Below are 19,808 nucleotides of genomic sequence, written 5' to 3'. Positions count from 1 at the left end.
AAGTTCAGGGACAGCTTTCTTAAAGAGGTCACAGACAAAATGGGGTAGTTGGTTAGGGGTCACGGACTCAGGGATCCCCCTAATTTTCAAATTGTTGTGCCGTGATCTGTCCTCCAAGTCTGCTAGTTTGGCCTGGACACGGTGCATATCCTCCTGGTACACTGCATGCAAATCAACAAATGCATTGTAGGAGGCGGTGAATTCGCACATTTTGTTCTCCACTGTATCGACCCTGTCTCCTAAGTCAGCTATGTCCCTCTGGCAGTGTGTCATGGCTGTAATAATGTTAGCTTGAAGGGATGTATGCAGCATAGTTAGCATAGATTTGATTGTGGTATCAGACACAGGCTGCCCTGTAGTCTGAAAGGAGGAGAACAGGTCTGGAGTCGGAACATAGGAGGATACATCTTGAGCAGTAGCACTAACCTCCATAGCCAATGCAGATTGCGTAGGGAGCCCGGGTTCCATCCTGGGTTTGGATTTGACAGGGCTGTGGGATGATGGCGTGGGCGGCGTGGAGTTTCCTGAGCCGTGCTGTGTGTCTCCCTGTCCCGCTGAGGAAGTTTGTGGCGGCGCAGGTGAATTCAGCCCCTCCTCCCGGAGCTCCGGTGCGCTGGCCGCAAGAGGGTGATGTGTCCCGCTGTGCAGTCTGTCTCCGCCGCGATTTTGGCAGAGTCCGGCGGGAGCCGCCGGTAAGAATTCGGACATTTTTTTGATGTTGGCAGGTTTCATTCCGCCTACTCCATTGAGCCATAACTCTGGCCAGGTATTCCGCCTTTGGTCCGCTGGTGCAGGCGTCTCCTACGGCTCTATGATGTGCAGGCGATGTGAAGGCAGCCGGGATCTCTCAAGAGCACTCAAGCTATGCGACCATATTCCTTGGCGGTCGCCACGCCCCCGAGCGTGCACAATTTTGAAGCATGACATGTTGGGTATCTAATTACTCGGCGTAACATTATCTTTCACATTATGGAAAAATTGGGCTAAATTTACTCTTTTCTTATTTTTTATTTAAAAAAGTGTTTTTTTTTTTCAAAAAAAAATTGCATTTGGAAGACTGCTGCGCAAATATGGTGTGATAAAAATATTTCAACGATCTCCATTTTATTCTCTAGGTTCTCTGCTTAAAAAAAAAAAAAAATATATATATATATATATATATATATATAATATTTGGGGGTTCTAAGTAGTTTTCTAGCAAAAAAAATGATTTTAGCTTGTAAACACCAAGTGTCAAAAATAGGCCCAGTCTTAAAGTGGATAAATGGACAACTTTGTGTAAAGTGCTACTTGGATGTTGGGCCTCTGTATGTGGCTAGGCTGTGTAAAAGTGTTACACGTGTGGTATCGCCATACTCAGGAGGAATAGCAGAATGTATTTTGGGTTGCAATTTTTGCTATGTACATGCTATGTGTTAGAAATATTGCATAAATGGACAGCTTTGTGTAAAAAAATGGGTTTTCATTTTCTTTCCACGTTTTCCAAAAACTTGTGGAAAAAAAGACATATTCAAAAGACTCATTATGCCCCAAAAATTATACATTGGGCTGTTTGCTTTCCAAAATGGGTCATTTTATGGGGGTTTCCATTGTCCTGGTGCTCCAGGGCCTTCAAAAGTGTGATAGGTTGTCAGGAAATTATATGTGTAATTTGTGCTCCTAGAATGCCGGATGGTGCTACTTGGTTATTAGGCCTCTGTATGTGGCCAGGCTGTAAAAAAGTCTCACATGTGGTATTGACATTATTGGGAGGAGTAGCAGAATGTATTTTGGGTTGCAATTTTTGCTATGTACATGCTATGTGTTGGAAATATTTCATAAATGGACAACTTTGTGTAAAAAAAAAAAAAATGCATTTTCATTTTCTTTCCACAGTTTCCAAAAACCTGTGGAAAAAAATGACACATTCAAAAGACCCATTATGCCTCAAAAATTATACGTTGGGGTGTTTGCTTTCCAAAATTTGGTCATTTTATGGGGGTTTCCATTTTCCTGGTGCTCCAGGGCCTTCAAAAGTGTGATAGATTGTCAGGAAATATATGTGTAATTTATGCTCCTAGAATGCCGGACGGTGCTACTTGGATGTTAGGCCTCTGTATGTGGGTAGGCTCTGAAAAAATCTCACACATGTGATATCGCCATACTCAGGAGGAGGAGTAGAATGTGTTTTGGGGTGTAGTTGCAAGTATACATATGCTGTGTGAGAGAAATAACCTGTTAATACGTCAATTTGTAAAAAAAAAAAAAAAAATCTTCATTTTGCAAAGAATTGTGGGGAAAAATTACAACTTCAAAAAACTCACCATGCCCCTTATTAAATACCTTGGAATGTCTACTTTCTAAAAAGGGGTCATTTGGGGGGGGGGGTATTTGCACTTTCCTGACTTTTTAGTGTCTCAAGAAATTACATAGGCCTTCAGTACATCAGGTGTGATCAATTTTCAATGATTAGCACCATAACTTGTGGACTCTATAACTTTCACAAAGACCAAATAATATACACTTATTTGGGTTATTTTTTACCAAAGATAAGTAGCAGTATAAATTTTGGGCACAATTTGTGAAAAATTACTAATTTGCAAAATTTTATGACCGAAACAAAGAAAAATGTGTTTTTTCACAATATTTTCAGTCTTTTTTTATTTATAGCACAAAAAATAAAAAACCCAGTAGTGATTAAATACCATCAAAAGAAAGCTCTATTTGTGTGAAAAAAGGACACAATTTTTTATGGGTACAGTGTTGCATGACTGAGTAATTGTCATTCAAAGTGTGAGAGCGCTGAAAACTGAAAATTGGTCTGGGCAGGAAGGGGGTGAAAGTGCACTGTAGGCAAGTGGTTAAAAATGGCATGCAATGCCAAGCTGCGGTTTCCAAAGCAAGCAAAGTCCTTTCTTGTATTAACAGAGGCATGGACTCCAGAGAGAGAAATATCAATTTGCCCCTGTTCAAATCATTAGTAAGACCTCATCTGGAATATGCAGTTCAGTTTTGGGCACCAGTTCTTAAAAAGGATATTGGGGGGGGCTCTAGAAAGTGCAGAGAAGGGCAACCAAACTGATAAGAGGCATGGTGGAGCTCAGCTATGAGAAAAGATTAGATGAACTGAATTTATTCTCTCTTGAGAAGAGGAGATTAAGGGGGGATATGATCAACATGTATAAATACATAAGGGATCCATATAGTGAACTAGGTGTTGAGCTGTTCACTTTAAGGTCAACACAGAGGACAAGGGGGCACTCTTTAAATCTAGAGGAAAACAGATTTCATCTCCAAATACGGAAAGGTTTATTCACCGTAAGAGCTGTGAAAATGTGGAATAGACTCCCTCCAGAGATGGTTATGGCTAGCTCACTAGATTGCTCCAAAAAAGGTCTAGATTATTTCCTGGGTGTACTTAAGATAAATGGGTATTACATTTTTTTTTTTTTAGGTAAAGTTGATCCAGGTAATATCCGATTGCCTCTAGGGGGATCAGGAAGGATTTTTTTTTTCCCCCTGCTGTATCAAATTGGATCATGCTTTGCTGGGGGTTTTCACCTTCCTCTGGGTCAACTGTGGGTATAGGATTGTGTATATGGAATTGTATTCATGTTTTTCTTTTGGTTGAACCAGATGGACTTGTGTCTTTTTTTTCAACCTATGTATCTTCGTATCACTCAATGGTAAGGGCTTAAGTAGCATGTTCAAAAGAAAAACTATCTGGGCGGAGGCTCAAAAACTCAGTGGGGACATAATGCTCCCTGAATGATTGTATACAGTAGTCTCGGTCTATGCACCAAACATGGGTCAACTATCCTTCCTTAGAAAACTGTTGAGAAAGGTCAGGGCAATTCAGAAAGGGAATTTACTGCTGATTGGGGACTTTAACCTAGTAGTTGACCCACTAATGGACAGCACATCCCCATCCGTTCACCATAGAGTAATGTTAAGGAAAATGTTACATAGCGAAGCTTTCTGACACATGGCGTTGTTTACATCCAGTAGAAAAGGACTACACCTTCTTCTCCGACCCCCATAAATCATATTCTAGAATAGATCTTTTAGTCACTGATTTAGCTTCCTTGTGCAAGCGTGGGAGTCCACAAGAGAGTTAAGAGGTTGAAAAGTCACACATCTGGCTTTCTACTTGGTGTACTTTGTCCCCAATGTCAGGGATTTCAGTACTGCATTGCTGGATGCATGAGAGCATGTCAGCGTGTAATGAGGCCCTTAGGGAAAGTAGCATCTGTTTCATGGTAATATCAAATAGGGCCTTTCTAGTGGTGGGGAAGTGTGCTATGGGGTCCTGGATTGGTATATGAGGGTTGCAGGAGGATGGAGGGTTAATGTCCATGGAGAGGTCTGTGGCCTCCTGTGTGTTATGGTACATCCGTGGCCTGGATTTTACAGGACTCCGCAATGCAGGAGATGGTGGGCTGGAGAATGGGGAGAATCACCATTAAGGGAGACAGGAGAGGCAGAGGGAGAGTCCTGTGGTGCTGAGGCAGGAGGAGCACTCACGCTGGCTGCATGTGTTCCGGCCGCCATCTTTGCTGGATGCGCGCTGCATTATCTGGAAGAAGACCGACAGCTTCTGGACGAATGGTGGGTCAGCATGTCTTCGCATACCTGGAGGAGTGGTTGGGAGAGTAGATGTCTGGCGGCTCGGCTGCAAGGCACTGGCGGGGTGAGGGGTGGTGATAGGATTCCTGGTTCCCTGGAGTGGAGCGGAGCTCAGGCTCTATTCGGCTATGCTGTTCGGCAGTCGCCACGCCCCCTAACTAAATTTGGTTTACATGGATTTATTTTACAGGCTTTTTTAACATTGTTTACTTCACCTTCAGCACAGGTATTTACAGCCGCAGCTCTCTCAGATCCATTCAAAATCGTGAATGGCACTAGGCAGGGATTTCCTCTCTCCTTGCTCATATTTTAATTAATGATGGAACCCTTTGCAGAATCCATAAGATCATCTCCTGCCATTAAATGTATAAATCTGGATGGTCGACCACATACAATAGGACTTTTGGCGGATGACGTCACCCTGACTTTGAGTGGGGAGGAGGAGACCCTAACTAGTGTTGTCAAACTTATTGAAGAATTTGGAGCCATCTCCTATTTTAAGATTAACAGAACTAAATGTCAGGTATTAACGTCCCATATCCGGGAATCAGATTGGACACTATTTAAAAGAATATTTCTATGTGACTGGGATGCAGACTATATCCAATACTTAGGAATTTGGTTGTCCACAAAACAGACAATTCATATGGGCTGGCAAGACACCTAGAATTTCTTTCCCACTCTTATCTAAACACAAAAGGAAGGGGGGGGGGGGGGTAGGGTTTCCAATAATAGCAAATTACTGTGTAGCGACATTATTGGCACAATTTAAAGCATGGATTAATCCAAAAGCAGCGGCACAATGGGCTTTCTTGGAGTATAAAATGGTTGGGAAGCAGGATATGAAGGCCCTTCTTCTTGCAGCAGCGACTGGTAGTCCTCTGTTTATAGAAGAATTCCCCTTTATAACTGCATCAGTAGCAGCCTGGAGAAAACTTCTAAGTTTACACAGTAGGAGTATAAAAATTCAGATTAGCCAAGCACCGCTACAAACCTTTCAATGCTTGATTCCAGACCTATCAGTTAAAACTTGGTTGGAGAAGGGGTGTTCCTCCCTATCAGACGCACTTGTAGATCCTAGTTGTAAGGACTCCTACCAGATGTATCAAATCAAACACTTTTTAAAGACCCTACCTTCTAGTAACATTTCGATAGATGGAGGTGCATGTGAATGCTACCAAAACAATTCACCTCAGAAAGGGGGATCTCCAAATTTTATGATTTCATGATACCGACTTAGCAAACTATAAGATCTGTGGCGCTGACAAACTGGGAAAAGGATTTAGGACAGACATTCTCAGATTGCTCTTGGTCACAAGCTTTACATAACAGCCTTAGGGCCTCCCATTGCACAGCCGATTGGGAAATCGTTTTAAGATATGGTACAGGTGGTATTTCACCCCGGTAAGACTTAAGACAATGTACCCCAATGTCTCTCCTGACTGTTGGAGAGGGTGCATACAGGGAGTGCAGAATTATTAGGCAAATTAGTTTTTTGACCACATCATCCTCTTTATGCATGTTGTCTTACTCCAAGCTGTATAGGCTCGAAAGCCTACTACCAATTAAGCATATTAGGTGATGTGCATCTCTGTAATGAGAAGGGGTGTGGTCTAATGACATCAACGCCCTATATCAGGTGTGCATAATTATTAGGCAACTTCCTTTCCTTGGGCAAAATGGGTCAAAAGAAGGACTTGACAGGCTCAGAAAAGTCAAAAATAGTGAGATATCTTGCAGAGGGATGCAACACTATTAAAATTGCAAAGCTTCTGAAGCGTGATCATCGAACAATCAAGCATTTCATTCAAAATAGTCAACAGGGTCGCAAGAAGCGGGTGGAAAAACCAAGGCACAAAATAACAGCCCATGAACTGAGAAAAGTCAAGCGTGCAGCTGCCAAGATGCCACTTGCCACCAGTTTGGCCATATTTCAGAGCTGCAACATCACTGGAGTGCCAAAAAGCACAAGGTGTGCAATACTCAGAGACATGGCCAAGGTAAGATAGGCTGAAAGACGACCACCACTGAACAAGACACACAAGCTGAAACGTCAAGACTGGGCCAAGAAATATCTCAAGACTGATTTCTTTTTTTTTTTTTTTTAAACCAGTGGAGTTTATTGGACAGAAAAAAAAGGACAATTAAATGATGAACATCATTTACAGAAATAAACACAGAAAATCGACAATTGTCAACGAGGACCATGCATGTAAATACAGTCTGAGCAATGCGCTTTAGTAGGGCATACCTTTTCACATTATGAGCACATAACATACAAAGTAGGATCCTCCACCTGCAGGGATCACAACCATGAACAGGAGGTGTCTCAGTTCCCTGTATCCGGGCTCTGGATCCATCTATCCCATATCTTTGTGAATTTAGCTGGATTTCCCCTGTTTTTGTACATGAGTTTATGGTACGGTAGGACATTATTGACCTCAGCCTTCCATGCACCAAAAGTGGGCGGGGAGTCCCGCATCCACCGTCGGGCAATCAACTTCCGGGCTATAAACAATGTGGTCTGTAGGAGGATAAGTAGGCTTTTGTCAATGTCCTCATCCGGGTATATACCCAGTAGGCACTGTTTGGGGACCAGCTGTACCGGGGAGCCCATTTTGTCATGAAGGAATGTAACAATTTGTTTCCAGTACCCCTGGAGCTGAGGACAACTCCAGAGGAGGTGGAAAAAGGTGCCCACACCCGTCCGGCACATTGGGCAATTGGGTGACACCTCTGGCCTGTATCTCTGGAGGCCAAGAGGGGTCAGGTATGCTCGGTGCAGAATGAAGAGTTGGGTGAGTCTGTCAGAAAGTCTAGGGGACACAGTTTTGCATGACCCCAAGGCGTCATCCCACTCATCGTCATCTATAGTCCCTACATCTTCCTCCCAGGGGGTCTTAGCAGCATAGGCAATCACTGTGGAACATGGAGTGTGAAGTTCCGCATAGAGGATGGAGATCATATGTTGGGGGTTGGTACTTTTGAGGAATTCAATCATGGAGGGGGTTTCCAAGGGAGGGGGAGGGGCCGGGAACTGGGCTCTAAATGCATGTCTGATCTGGCAGTAACGGAATAGCATAGAGGCCGGGAGGTCATTTGTGGAGCTCAGGTCTATGAACGTGCGCAGAGTCGTCCCTTGCAGTAAGTGTGAAAGAAAGTGAATCCCCTTACTGCACCAGATCTCAGTGTCCGGCATGGACACAAACTCTGCCAGGGCCGCGTTATGCCACAAAGGAGTATGAGTGTGAAGGGCAGGGTACTGCATCTTAGTCATTACGACTTCCCAGATCCTACTATATTGGTACAGCATAGAGTCGGTCTCGCCCGCAATCTCAGAGCCCCGCACCCCCCGGAGGACAAGAGTCAGTGGTTCTTCAGTCAATTGGGACCATCTGGGGCACAGGAGCTGTAGAAAACGGGTCCTGTCGGTTTTATCTATGTGGAACAGGTGGGATAGTTGGGCGGCCAGGTAGTAAAGGTTGAAATCGGGTAGGGCTACTCCACCCAGATTGGAGGGGTTCTTACGTTTACGCCAGGCAAGCTTATGCCTACTCTGACCCCACACAAAGGCTTTAAGGAGGGATTCCATTTGTTTGAAAAATTTTCGAGGCAGGTAGATCGGGGAATGCCAGAGAATATAGAGTATTTTTGGGAGCAGGACCATTTTTATAAGATTCACTCTTCCCATAACGCCCAAGGGGAGCTTTGCCCAAATCTGGGTTTTGGCATTGATCAGGTCATAAATGGGTTGGACGTTGTCCTGGATGTATTCACAGGGGTGTGACGTGACCAAGACTCCCAGATACTTAATCCTCGACACCCGCTGTAGGGGCAAGGGTGAGGGAGACCGAGGCAGCGAGGGATGATCAAGAGGTAGGATCTGGGACTTGTCCCAGTTCATCTGCAGGCCGGAGTACCTGCCAAAGCGTTCTATCAGTTGCAGGGCCGTGGTAAGAGAAGCGTCCGAGTCCGCCAAGTACAGTAACGTGTCGTCGGCATACATGCTAAGTTTTTCGGTCAGAGATCCCATACGCAGTCCCTCAATACCCGGATGATTACGAATAGCGATGGCCAGTGGTTCGGCCGCCAAGGCGTATAGTAAAGGAGAAAGTGGGCAGCCCTGCCTCGTCCCCCTGGTAAGCGGGAACGATGCAGAGGTCCTGCCATTCGCCAGGATTTTGGCAACCGGAGCACTGTACATCAAGCGGATCCACTTAATGAACCGTGGGCCAAACCCGAACCTCTCCAAACATGCCCAGAGAAAGCTCCATTCCACAGAATCAAAAGCTTTGGCCGTGTCCAGTGTCACCACAACCCTGCTTCCCGAGTTCTCATGCCGAGTCTGTAAGTTCATATACAGTCTGCAAAGATTAAAAGATGTGTTCTTGCCGGGCATAAAGCCCGTCTGGTCTCCGTGTATCAGAGACAAGATGACCCGATTCAAGCAGATTGAAAGAATTTTCGCGAGCACTTTAACGTCTACCTGGAGGAGGGAGACCGGGCGGTATGATTCCGGAAATCGGGGGTCCTTGCCCAGCTTAGGGATTAGCACAATCAGCGCCTCTTTCATGGACGCGGGTAGCCTATCTTCCTCAAAGATGGCATTGAACAACCTCAACAGCTGCGGCAGGAGAAGCTCAGAAAAATGGGCATAGAACTCGATGGGAAGTCCATCCGTGCCCGGGGACTTAGACCTGGGGAACCCGGACACGGCCTCAGCAATCTCATCTTCAGTTATCGGAGCCTCCAACTCAGACACCTGGTCATCCGTAAGTCTAGGGAACACAACCCCATCTAGTAGCAGGTGCATGTCCGTGAAGTCACTGGGGGCTCGAGACGTGTATAGATCTGCAAAGAATCAACGGAACCTGTCAGCTACCACCTCAGGGTCAGTCACTAAGTCACCTGTATCCGTCTGTAGTGAAATAACAACTGGGGGCCTGTCCTCACAGTGTACCAAATAAGCTTGTAATTTCCCGGCCCTCTCTCCATGTTCAAAGATCTTCTGGCGTTGAAAAAACAACTTGTTATTGGCCTGTTCAAGCTCAATTTGGGTAACTACCTTCGTCAGTGACCTAAGATGGGAAGCCCCAGCACTGGAGGGGTCAGCTAGAAAAGCAGCCTCCGCCTCCTGAAGATCGGCTACCGCACTGTCGTATGCCGCCGCCGATCTAGTCCTGAAGGCTTTTATTTGGGAAATCAGGGTAGCGCGGGCGTGAAGCTTAAAGGCCTCCCACACCGCCAGGGGAGACGCAGTACCCACATTTTCGCTGAAGTAGCGTTCCCACTGGGCGTCCAGCGAGGCCTCCGCCGGCAATAGCGACAGCCAGAGCGGTCGCAAGTGCCAGGCCGGTGGCGACCTGGCGTGCGGCAGCCCGATCGACACCCAGTAGGGACTGTGGTCCGACAAGGACCTGGGGAGGAACCCCGCAGATACCAGTCTGGGAAGCAAAGTTTTAGAGAGTAAAATCAAATCAATACGAGACATTGAATGATGGGTAGTGGAGAAGCAAGAATATTCCCGTCTTGTAGGATACCTGACCCTCCACGTGTCCACCAGGCCCACACTCTCCATCAGGCGTGCGAACTGGGTGGAGGTGGGGGTCCCACTCGTGTGGGGACTCGTCTGCAGTCTATCAATGCTCGGGTCCATCACGGTATTGAAGACCCCGAGCCAAACTGCGGGAGTTCCCGGGTTTTGGGCCATGTAAGACAATCCCTCCGTGATCACTGACATTGCAAACGGTGGAGGCACATAATAAGCCAATATTAGCCAGGGCTCTCCAAATATCAGCACAGACAAAAAAATAAATCGTCCCTGAGAGTCAACCCGAGATCCCTGGAGCTGGAAGTGGACATACTTGGAGACCAGTATCGCCACCCCCCGCGAGTGGGAGGTGTGGGCAGAGTGATATACCCAACCTATCCAGGGGCGTTTAAGGGATAGGTGCATGCGGCCCTCCAAATGGGTCTCCACCAGAATCAGTATGTCAGGTCTATGTTTTTTCAAGATGGCGAAGGCCGCCGAGTGTTTTACCTTATCCCGCAGGCCTCTGACGTTCCACGTCAATAATTTAATAGTAGCCATAGAGGGGCAGTCTGAATAGGTTGCCAAGTGCGCACAGGGATCTCGGGAAATGCCCTGTCCCGTGGCGACCCAGGGCGCAAGCGCAGCAGCGAAACCGGCCACAAAGGTGAGTCGCTCCACGCAGCGCCCGGGCCATCCCGGGGAACACAATAAGGAAAGAGCAATGAGATTACAAAACATGCATGCACGGTCAAATAAACAGTTGCAGTGAAACATAACAGTAAAAATAAATCCCTAACCCCCCACCCCGCCCTGCACCCACCCCAACTTGTGCGGGCCTGTAGTCCCAATAAACCCAAAAACAACAGCAGGGCCCCCGTTGTAGCCAGCCAAAAAAGAAGGGGGGGAAGGAAGTTCCTGTGCACGGCGTGGAATGTTGTCCCCCATGTTAACGCCGGGTGCGGTACAGCATAAAGATCCAATTGCAGGGTGTGAGGAGGGAAAAAGGAGGCCAGCAAAAGCACACAAGAAAAAAAGAGGGGAAGTCCTGGCCAAACGGGGGCCACGCACCTGGCCCCAGCAGGTGCCGGGGGCGAAACAACGCTGGTCAGCTTGTCACAATTCTCTCCCGGGGCTTGAGGCGTGTTAGAACGTAGCTGGGCTCGCAAGCCCCATCACCATCAACTGGAAACGATCCCTCCCAGCCAGGTGAGGCAATACATGACTGTTCAGTAGCAGGTGGCTAGGGTATGCGAATAGGATCCGCACGGGCACGGCTAAGGCAAAGAGTTCAGCAGCTGGTAATAAGGGGGGGAGATGCAGCCGAGACCCGGGCCACAACCATAGTCATAATAAGGGAGTGGCGATTAATAAAATAAAAAAGGGGGGAGAAAAGGAGAGGAAAAAAAAGGGGTAGAGAGTAGAATGAGATATCAAGCTCCTAATAACATACAGTTACCGATTCAAGCGCGGGTTTCAAGGTGTTCCAGCCACGTTATGACCGCTTCTGGATCGTCAAAAAAATGAACCCGATCCTCACCTTCAACCCGGAGTCTGGCCGGGTAAAGCATTGCATATTTAAGATGTTTAATCCTGAGTCTGCGTTTGGCCTCCATGAAGTTCTTCCTCTTCCTCTGGACTTCAGCCGAATAGTCAGGGAATATTGCCACCTTGCTGTTTCCCATAGGGATATTTCCCTTCTCCCTTGCCAGACGGAGTATAGTGTCACGATCCCGGTAATTGAGGAATTTGGCAATAAATGTGCGGGGGGGTGCTCCCTGGGGTGGAGGGCGGCCTGACAAGCGGTGGGCCCTCTCCACCACAAACGTGGGGGAGAATGATTCCCGGCCATAGGTTTGAATCAGGAGGTCTTCTAAGTAGGTGGTGGGGTCTCTTCCTTCTGATCCCTCAGGGAGCCCTATGAAGCGAAGGTTACAGCGTCTCAGGCGGTTCTCCATATCATCCTGTTTTGAGAGGATCTGGGACACCTGGTCCTGCAAGCGAGCGGTGGTGTGCTGCAGCGGGGGGAGGGAGTCCTCCATTCCTCCTATCCGATGTTCCGCCTCAGTAACCCGCTCCCGCAGTTGCCTCATGTCTTGTCGGATCAAGGAAATGTCCACTTTTACCTCATCAATTTTGGAGGTTAAGGAGGCCTGGCAAGCGGAGATCGCCTCCAGCACTGTCGCCGTGTCAGCTCCACCTGTCGATCCCGCGGACATGTTCGGCTCGGCGCCATCTTGGATCGGGGCCTCTCCTGCCTGCCGGCTGAACTTTTCAAGTTTGGCTGCAGCATCTGAGGGTTTCTTTGGCGGCGACATGTCCCGCGGGGTGCCCGGTGTGCACAGGATAAGGTGACGGTTCGTGTCAGGCCGAGAGGGTACAGGATAAGAGAGTTAGGATAAATGGGTGACGGAGCTCCAGCTACTCACGTCTCACCTCATGCTGCGCCAGGCCACGCCCCCCCTCAAGACTGATTTTTCAAAGGTTTTATGGACTGATGAAATGAGAGTGAGTCTTGATGGGCCAGATGGATGGGCCCGTGGCTGGATTGGTAAAGGGCAGAGAGCTCCAGTCCGAAGACGCCAGCAAGGTGGAGGTGGAGTACTGGTTTGGGCTGGTATCATCAAAGATGAGCTTGTGGGGCCTTTTCGGGTTGAGGATGGAATCAAGCTCAACTCCCAGTCCTACTTCCAGTTTCTGGAAGACACCTTCTTCAAGCAGTGGTACAGGAAGAAGTCTGCATCCTTCAAGAAAAACATGATTTTCATGCAGGACAATGCTCCATCACACACCAAGTACTCCACAGCGTGGCTGGCAAGAAAGGGTATAAAAGAAGAAAAGCTAATGACATGGCCTCCTTGTTCACCTGATCTGAACCCCATTGAGAACCTGTGGTCCATCAAATGTGAGATTTACAAGGAGGGAAAACAGTACACTTCTCTGAACAGTGTCTGGGAGGCTGTGGTTGCTGCTGCACGCAATGTTGATGGTGAACAGATTAAAACACTGACAGAATCCATGGATGGCAGGCTTTTGAGTGTCCTTGAAAAGAAAGGTGGCTATATTGGTCACTGATTTGTTTTTGTTTTGTTTTTGAATGTCAGAAATGTATATTTGTGAATGTTGAGATGTTATATTGGTTTCACTGGTAAAAATAAATAATTGAAATGGGTATACTGTATATTTGATTTTTGTTAAGTTGCCAGTAATAGTCACCTGGACACACAGATATCCCCCTAAAATAGCTAAAACTAAAAACTACTTCCAAAAATATTCAGCTTTGATATTAATTAGTTTTTTGGGTTCATTGAGAACATGGTTGTTGTTCAATAATAAAATTAATCCTCAAAAATACTCATTTGCCTAATAATTCTGCACTCCCTGTAAGTAAAGGGGACTTGCTGCACATACTATGGCAGTGTAAATCGCTCATTAGCTTTTGGAAATACATTTTCAAATTGATAGCCTCTGTCACTGGTTGCATTATAAAACCGTCTGCAGCCCTGGCACTTTTAGGTCTTACGATCTCAGAGGTCCCCAAACAATTTAGGATATTGATACTTCATATGCTATTTGCAGCACATTTAGCGATATTGAGCCAATGGATATCATTGGTTGTGCCTTAAGTGACAGAGGTTATATCTAGGGTTCATGTACAATGCTTGTTTGAACATTCATATGCCTCTATACATGAAAAGAAAATATGGTTTCTACAGATTTGGGACATGTGGATCACAAAATTCAAATTGCCCAATTTATAATTATAAATTAATGGATCAAGCTACCACTTACCTTGTGAGGATGGATTATACTGTTAGGTTTGGTTATAAGTAGATCTAGGAAGGATGGTTCATCCTTCACAGTTTGCTATGCTATACTCTTATATGTGAAATTGTCATTGACTTTGGTATATTTGGAATAATAATTTTACATGGCTGATCTAGAATTCTCATATGCTGTACTATTTCATTTGTTGCCTATACTTTTTGTTTGTGCACAATTTCAATAAAAAAATGTAAAACTTAAAAAAAAAAAAGTCTGAGATCCCTTTTCCTCTCCTTAGGCTTCATGCACACATAGGCTGTTATGACCGCCGGCCCCGGGAAAACACAAAACGCAAAAAAAATTGCGCCATAATTTTACTGCAATTTTGCTGTGTTTTACGGCCACCAGTCAAAACATTTCTATCCTGAAAGCGATTCTTCCACATTCGGGAGAGGGAGGTTGATAGAGGTCAAACTTTCCCTAACCACATGAGCTCCTAAATGATCCAGATGTGTACATGGGTACACAAGCTTATATGGACTTGAATTTAGGGGCTTTGGCAAAAAAAAAAACCAAAAGCTCCTAAACTCAAGTTTAGGAGCTATAATGTACATGACACCTCACTGCTTCTGGATAATATAGCTCACATTATCTGAGAACCATTGCCTTCGCCCTTTGCATTACAGTTTGTTGATTACTATTCTTTGGATTCAGTATGCAGTGGAGGTGGGTTCTGCAGTGACATTCTGATTCACATAAAGTTGGCTCCATGAATTTTGTGTACACCCAATAGGACACAGCAGCTGTGACCGACTCCCCTGGTAGCCAAGGGTAAGCCAAAAACAGTCTGTGGATGGATCTTGTGTGACATATCTACAGACAGGAAGTAAGCATTCTGCAGTGCTCCTAAATGAAAATTCCTAGGCACCCAGTAGGGAAAGGAAGGGGAAGAAGAATAAAGAGCAGCACAGTTTTTCAACAGGCAAAAAAGCAGAACAGAAACAGAAACGTAAAGCTGGATTTCCTTGTTAAATGTAATCTATTGTTTAGCTTACTATGTACTGCTGTGTCTCGGTTGATTTCTGCATAATTATTCTCAATTTTTTTTGCATGATAGACTCTGCTGACTGAAATGATGGAGAGGTGTAGAAAGCTGGGAAACAAGTAAGTGTTTCAAATTAATTTTTGTAACAAATTTTAATTGTAAAAGCCTGTTCACACTAATCCAACTCAGTCGTCCTGACTTCGGGCGACTTTGAAGTCGCCCGTGCAGCGCGACTTCATCACGGCTTGCAAGCAACTTCTCATAATAGAAGTCAATAAAAGTCGCTCCGACTTCGCCAAAATATATTGCAGGAAACTTTTTCTAAGTCGGAGTGACTTGAGTCACTCTGATTAGAAAGGTTCCATTGAACAGCATTGGGAGCTAATTGTCAGGTGACCAAGTCACCTGACAAGTCGGAGTAGTGTGAACCAGTTCTTAGTGCTCCTGAAACTGTAACTATAGTAACTTTGTGACAATAGGCTCATGCACAAAGCTGTAACACAAAAAATAATCATTATTTTAGCCATTTGACTGTATTTTTTTATTTTATTCGACTCAGCTGGAAGTAACACTTTTTGAAAATAAGGATCACAGTATGGGAATTGAAGAGTTTATATCTTATTATACAGTATGTTTCCATATTCATAAAATACTGGTTTATTGTTGAACAGCATTTATTAAAAATGACTCCCCAAAAATGAGGGGGGGGGGGGTATGCTGTTTAAAAGTGAAGTAGGGCCAACACTCTTTTTGGCCGTACTTTCCCTGTGGGTCACAGAAAAGCACTTAGTTCTGCACTTCTGTTACCCAAATTCTGTCGGAATCTACCCAGATGCCTGACCGGCAGCTGGCTCAGCATTTCAGCGCACCGCTTAGAGCCCGAGCCAGCTGCTCCTGTCCCTTGCACAGCCCAGTGGGCTGGGGGGGGGGGGGTGGAGAGAATTGAGCTGGTGACTGACAGTCACTGGCTTTTTGCTCACTGAGAACTGAGCTCAGTTCTTGGCCTTAGAGGTAGTGGGAGACAGATGCAGTGTATGCACTGTATGCTTGTTTATTTTTAATTCCTCAACTTCTTTTTTAACAGAGGCATATACCAGTAGTTTTGCCATACCTGCTTCTGTGTATTTAAAGGTTGGAGTCCAGACAGGAAACCTCCCCACAAGCAAAACCCCACTCAAAAAAACAAAACAAAAAAATACTAAACTAACTGGCTCAGATGCCGTCCTGAATACACATGCATGTGTTGTGCAAGTTCCTGAGTCTTCTCCTCTTTACTGCAGAGTAGGAGTCTTTCTTTGGGTACCCACATCTTCCTGGTTCGATGGGTCAATCACTGTAAAACCAATCAGTGAACTGCTTTCCATTTACTTTGTGAAATCTTGCTACAGTGGATTGCAGAGGACACAAAGGTCTTGGTGCTAAATTATGAATGCCACTAAGGCTGGGGAGGCCTAACTCCCGCAGTCACCAGGTGCAGACTGCCCAAAGGTGCTCATCTGAAGAAATGCATGTATAAAATCAAAGAAGTGCCACACTCCCATCCAGGCAACCCAATGTAGACTTGAAAATAGCCTCAGCCTATGTGTCACCGCTAAAGCCACACCCCCGACATATTAATCATAGGGTAGTGAGCTTAGAACCAAATAGCATCAGCAAATGAAGGAGAAAAAAAACAAAAAAAAAAAAAATCAAAATGAGCAGAGAAGGTGAACAGTGTGTCATGACCAAGGGAGTCTTGACATAAAACACTGATTGGAATTATGTGAAGGGGTAGAAGACAAAAATAATCTGAATAAAAGTGAAAATGCAGCAGAATAATGTGATATTGATGTAAGCAAAGCTTGTGATTTAATATAATATAAAGTGCACCCAATATAGCAAATTAATTGAAAAATAAACAATAATAAGTTATAAAATGTGGTGAATTAATTACCAAACACAGATAAATAATGGAATAGTAAATAATATTTAATTTTTTATTGTTTGTGAAAAACTTATTTTTTTACTCCCCTAATGGAGTGTATGAAATTTACATGAAAGGGGGGGCGGAGCGACCGCGGAAGTGTATGGCCGCATGATCTAGAGCTCCTGCATAGGACCAGGGAATATACATCTACGGAGCCACCTAACGCCAGTTAAATATACCGGCAGATCGGCGGATAACCGGAGCGCACAGCGGCGATGTCCCGGAGACAGCGTGATCCTCCCAAACTCAAAAAACTCACTATGTTCTTCCCTCCAGCGGCGGGTCGGACCAGCCAAAATGGCGCCCGCTCCTCTCTTCATAGAGATGCAGCCAGCGCCCTGGCAGCAGCAGCTTTACTCAAAGACTCCCGACAATCTGCAGCTGACGACTCAGACCAACACTCAGGTCAGTCCACCCCGTCCACACACAGTCCTGCTAAAAATAAGCAGAGACGATCTACCTCACCGCAAGCAGGGGACCATGCACATGGAGGGGGATGGGCAGACGATATGCCTGCAATGGATACTCAGATTCCTGATCCCATAGCAGCATTTCCTACTACAGGGCAACCTATAACAGACACAGCTCTGAAAGACATAGTGATGCTGCTGAGATCTTCCCTACAGGCTGACTTAGTCACAGGCTTGAATGATTGCAGGAGGAATATACATGCAGTGGAATCTAGGATTGATCATGTGGAAGAGCAAATGACTGATTTTGCCACATCATTTAACACAATGGTGGACGCACATTCATCTCAGGCCGATGATATTTCCTGGATTAAATCCAAATTGGCGGACCTTGAGGACCGGTCACGCCGCAGCAATCTAAAAGTTCGCGGCATTCCAGAAACAGTTTCCTCGAACCAACTCCTGCACTTTGCAAAAGACCTGTTTCTGGCTGCAGTTCCTAGCTTTTCTCCGACGGATGTCACTATTGACCGTATCCACCGCATCCCTAAACCTCCCCATTTGCCTGCAGATGTACCAAGAGATGTGCTGCTTAAAATGCACTACTATCAAGCAAAAGAAGGCATTCTTCATGCATTTAAGCAGAAAGATCAACTACCTGAACGAGCGAAGAACTTCCAAGTTTTCCCCGACTTCTCCCGCTACACAATGCAACGCCGCAACAACCTACTGACCGTCACCAAGGCCTTGCGCAATCATGACATCCCTTACAAATGGAAATATCCGGCCAGCCTGCTCATTACTAAGGAAGGTTCCACTAAAACCGTACACACACTGGAAGCAGGATTGGAGCTCCTGCGCACTTGGGATATTATCCCCCCTCAACGCCCAGGGACCAAGACACCTCAAAAAGCGAATACCTCGCTGGGTTGGTCTAGACCCTCCACGGATCACCGCAACAAAACCTGAAGGCATTTCCACGAATGTATCCTTCTCAACGGACTTCCCTGGTCCGATGCACTGGTACACTCCACCGTACCTTACCCTGTTACATGTTGCAGGTTCTCCTGCTCGAATCCCTCTTCAGGAATTCTCTTTTTTATGCCCAAAAGAGGGCCCCTTGGTTGCTCCCGTTGGAGCCTGTTCCGATTTCCATACAGCGCTCTTCTCTCAATGTCATTGACTCACAAGACAACATGTTGAACCCGTGTTTCCGATTCTCAGTGTACCTCAACTGCGAACGATTTTCATACTTTGGACACCCTATTTGCCAACTTTGGATTTCATCTTCCCCCATCTTGGACTACCACTCTTGCATGACTCCCTTCTCTGACCTCACAAGGTTCCACCTGCTGATCCCATCTCCCTTGACCCTCTCCCCATGGGATTGAAAATCTTGTCCATTAATTCCAACGGACTCAACCATCCGGCCAAACGGAGGACTTTCTGGAAGGAAGCCATTACCCAGAAGGTTGACATCCTGGTGACCCAGGAAACACACTTTCAGGCGAACGCGTCACCATATTGTCAACACCGAAGCTTTCCCCACATCTTCCTCGCCTCTGCACCGGTTAAAAAGAACGGTATCCTGGTGGCCATCAGAGACTCAGTGACATTCGCTCTTAAGTCGTCCCATCTAGATCCGGAGGGTAGATATATAATTCTGATATGTATTATCGACAATGTGCCCTTGACTTTAGTATGTTTGATTTCAATAGGTTTTTATTGAATATTGCAGAGTACAACAGAGAACATGTGCATCGAAAATAACATACATAACACAAGATGCTCTATTCGTATCAAGGAGCAATGCGAGTTACATTACAGCCGTGTGTTCAATCCAAGAGCCAATGGGAGGGGAGGGCGATAGGAGGACCCAACCCGGCCAGCGCCAACCCCGGCCCCGCCCGGATCCCTCATCAATGGTCCGGGGGTGGCCGCAGGCCCGCACCAACCCGGAAAGCGCCCCCCCACCCCCCCCATCCCTGGTGTCCCCGCCCCCGTCCACAACGGCCCAACATTACCAGAGGTAGAGCATCAACAACATTAAGGCACGAAGAGGTAACAAATGAGAAGAAGAAAAGAAAAAGGTCAACAAAACATACTGTGCAGCTTATTGGCATAGCAGCTATGACTAAAGATCCAGCTTATTCAGCAAAAATGTATACCCTTGTTAGAATACCATTGCATCCATGGATCCCACAATTTGTATGCTCGATCTGCCGTATTCACTGAAGATGCGAACATCAACTCGTATAAAGCATGAGTGTGCGTAATGCGAATCACCTCAGAGATCCCAGGAATCTCGCATTGCTTCCAGTGTCTGAGAATAGCAAGACGAGAGGCCAGTAGGATATGGACAACTGGTGTCCTGCAGTGGGCCAAGACGCCCTCTATTCCCAACGAACAGACCGCTAGTTCAGGAGTCAATAATACTGGGGAACCCGTTACTTGATTTATGATTGCCGATACTTTGTCCCAAAGCCT

At 46.0% G+C, this 19,808-nt stretch overlaps 1 protein-coding gene across 3 annotated transcripts in view; it reads left to right on the top strand.

The window, feature by feature from the left end:
- Positions 1-19,808, top strand: part of VPS35L (VPS35 endosomal protein sorting factor like) — a 1,473,617-nt gene that overhangs the window by 749,563 nt on the left and 704,246 nt on the right. For all 3 annotated transcript variants that reach the window (XM_082262328.1, XM_082262327.1, XM_082262326.1), the window contains one exon: positions 15,018-15,064. In XM_082262328.1, coding sequence (XP_082118454.1) covers positions 15,018-15,064 — 47 coding nt within the window. The remainder of the gene's footprint in view (positions 1-15,017; positions 15,065-19,808) is intronic.

This window comes from Pelophylax lessonae (genome assembly GCF_965119305.1).
Source record: "Pelophylax lessonae genome assembly, chromosome: 6".
Taxonomy (NCBI): Eukaryota; Metazoa; Chordata; class Amphibia; order Anura; family Ranidae; genus Pelophylax; species Pelophylax lessonae.
The sequence above is the reverse complement of the archived record's forward strand: the minus strand, read 5'-3'. Positions and strand labels throughout refer to the sequence as shown.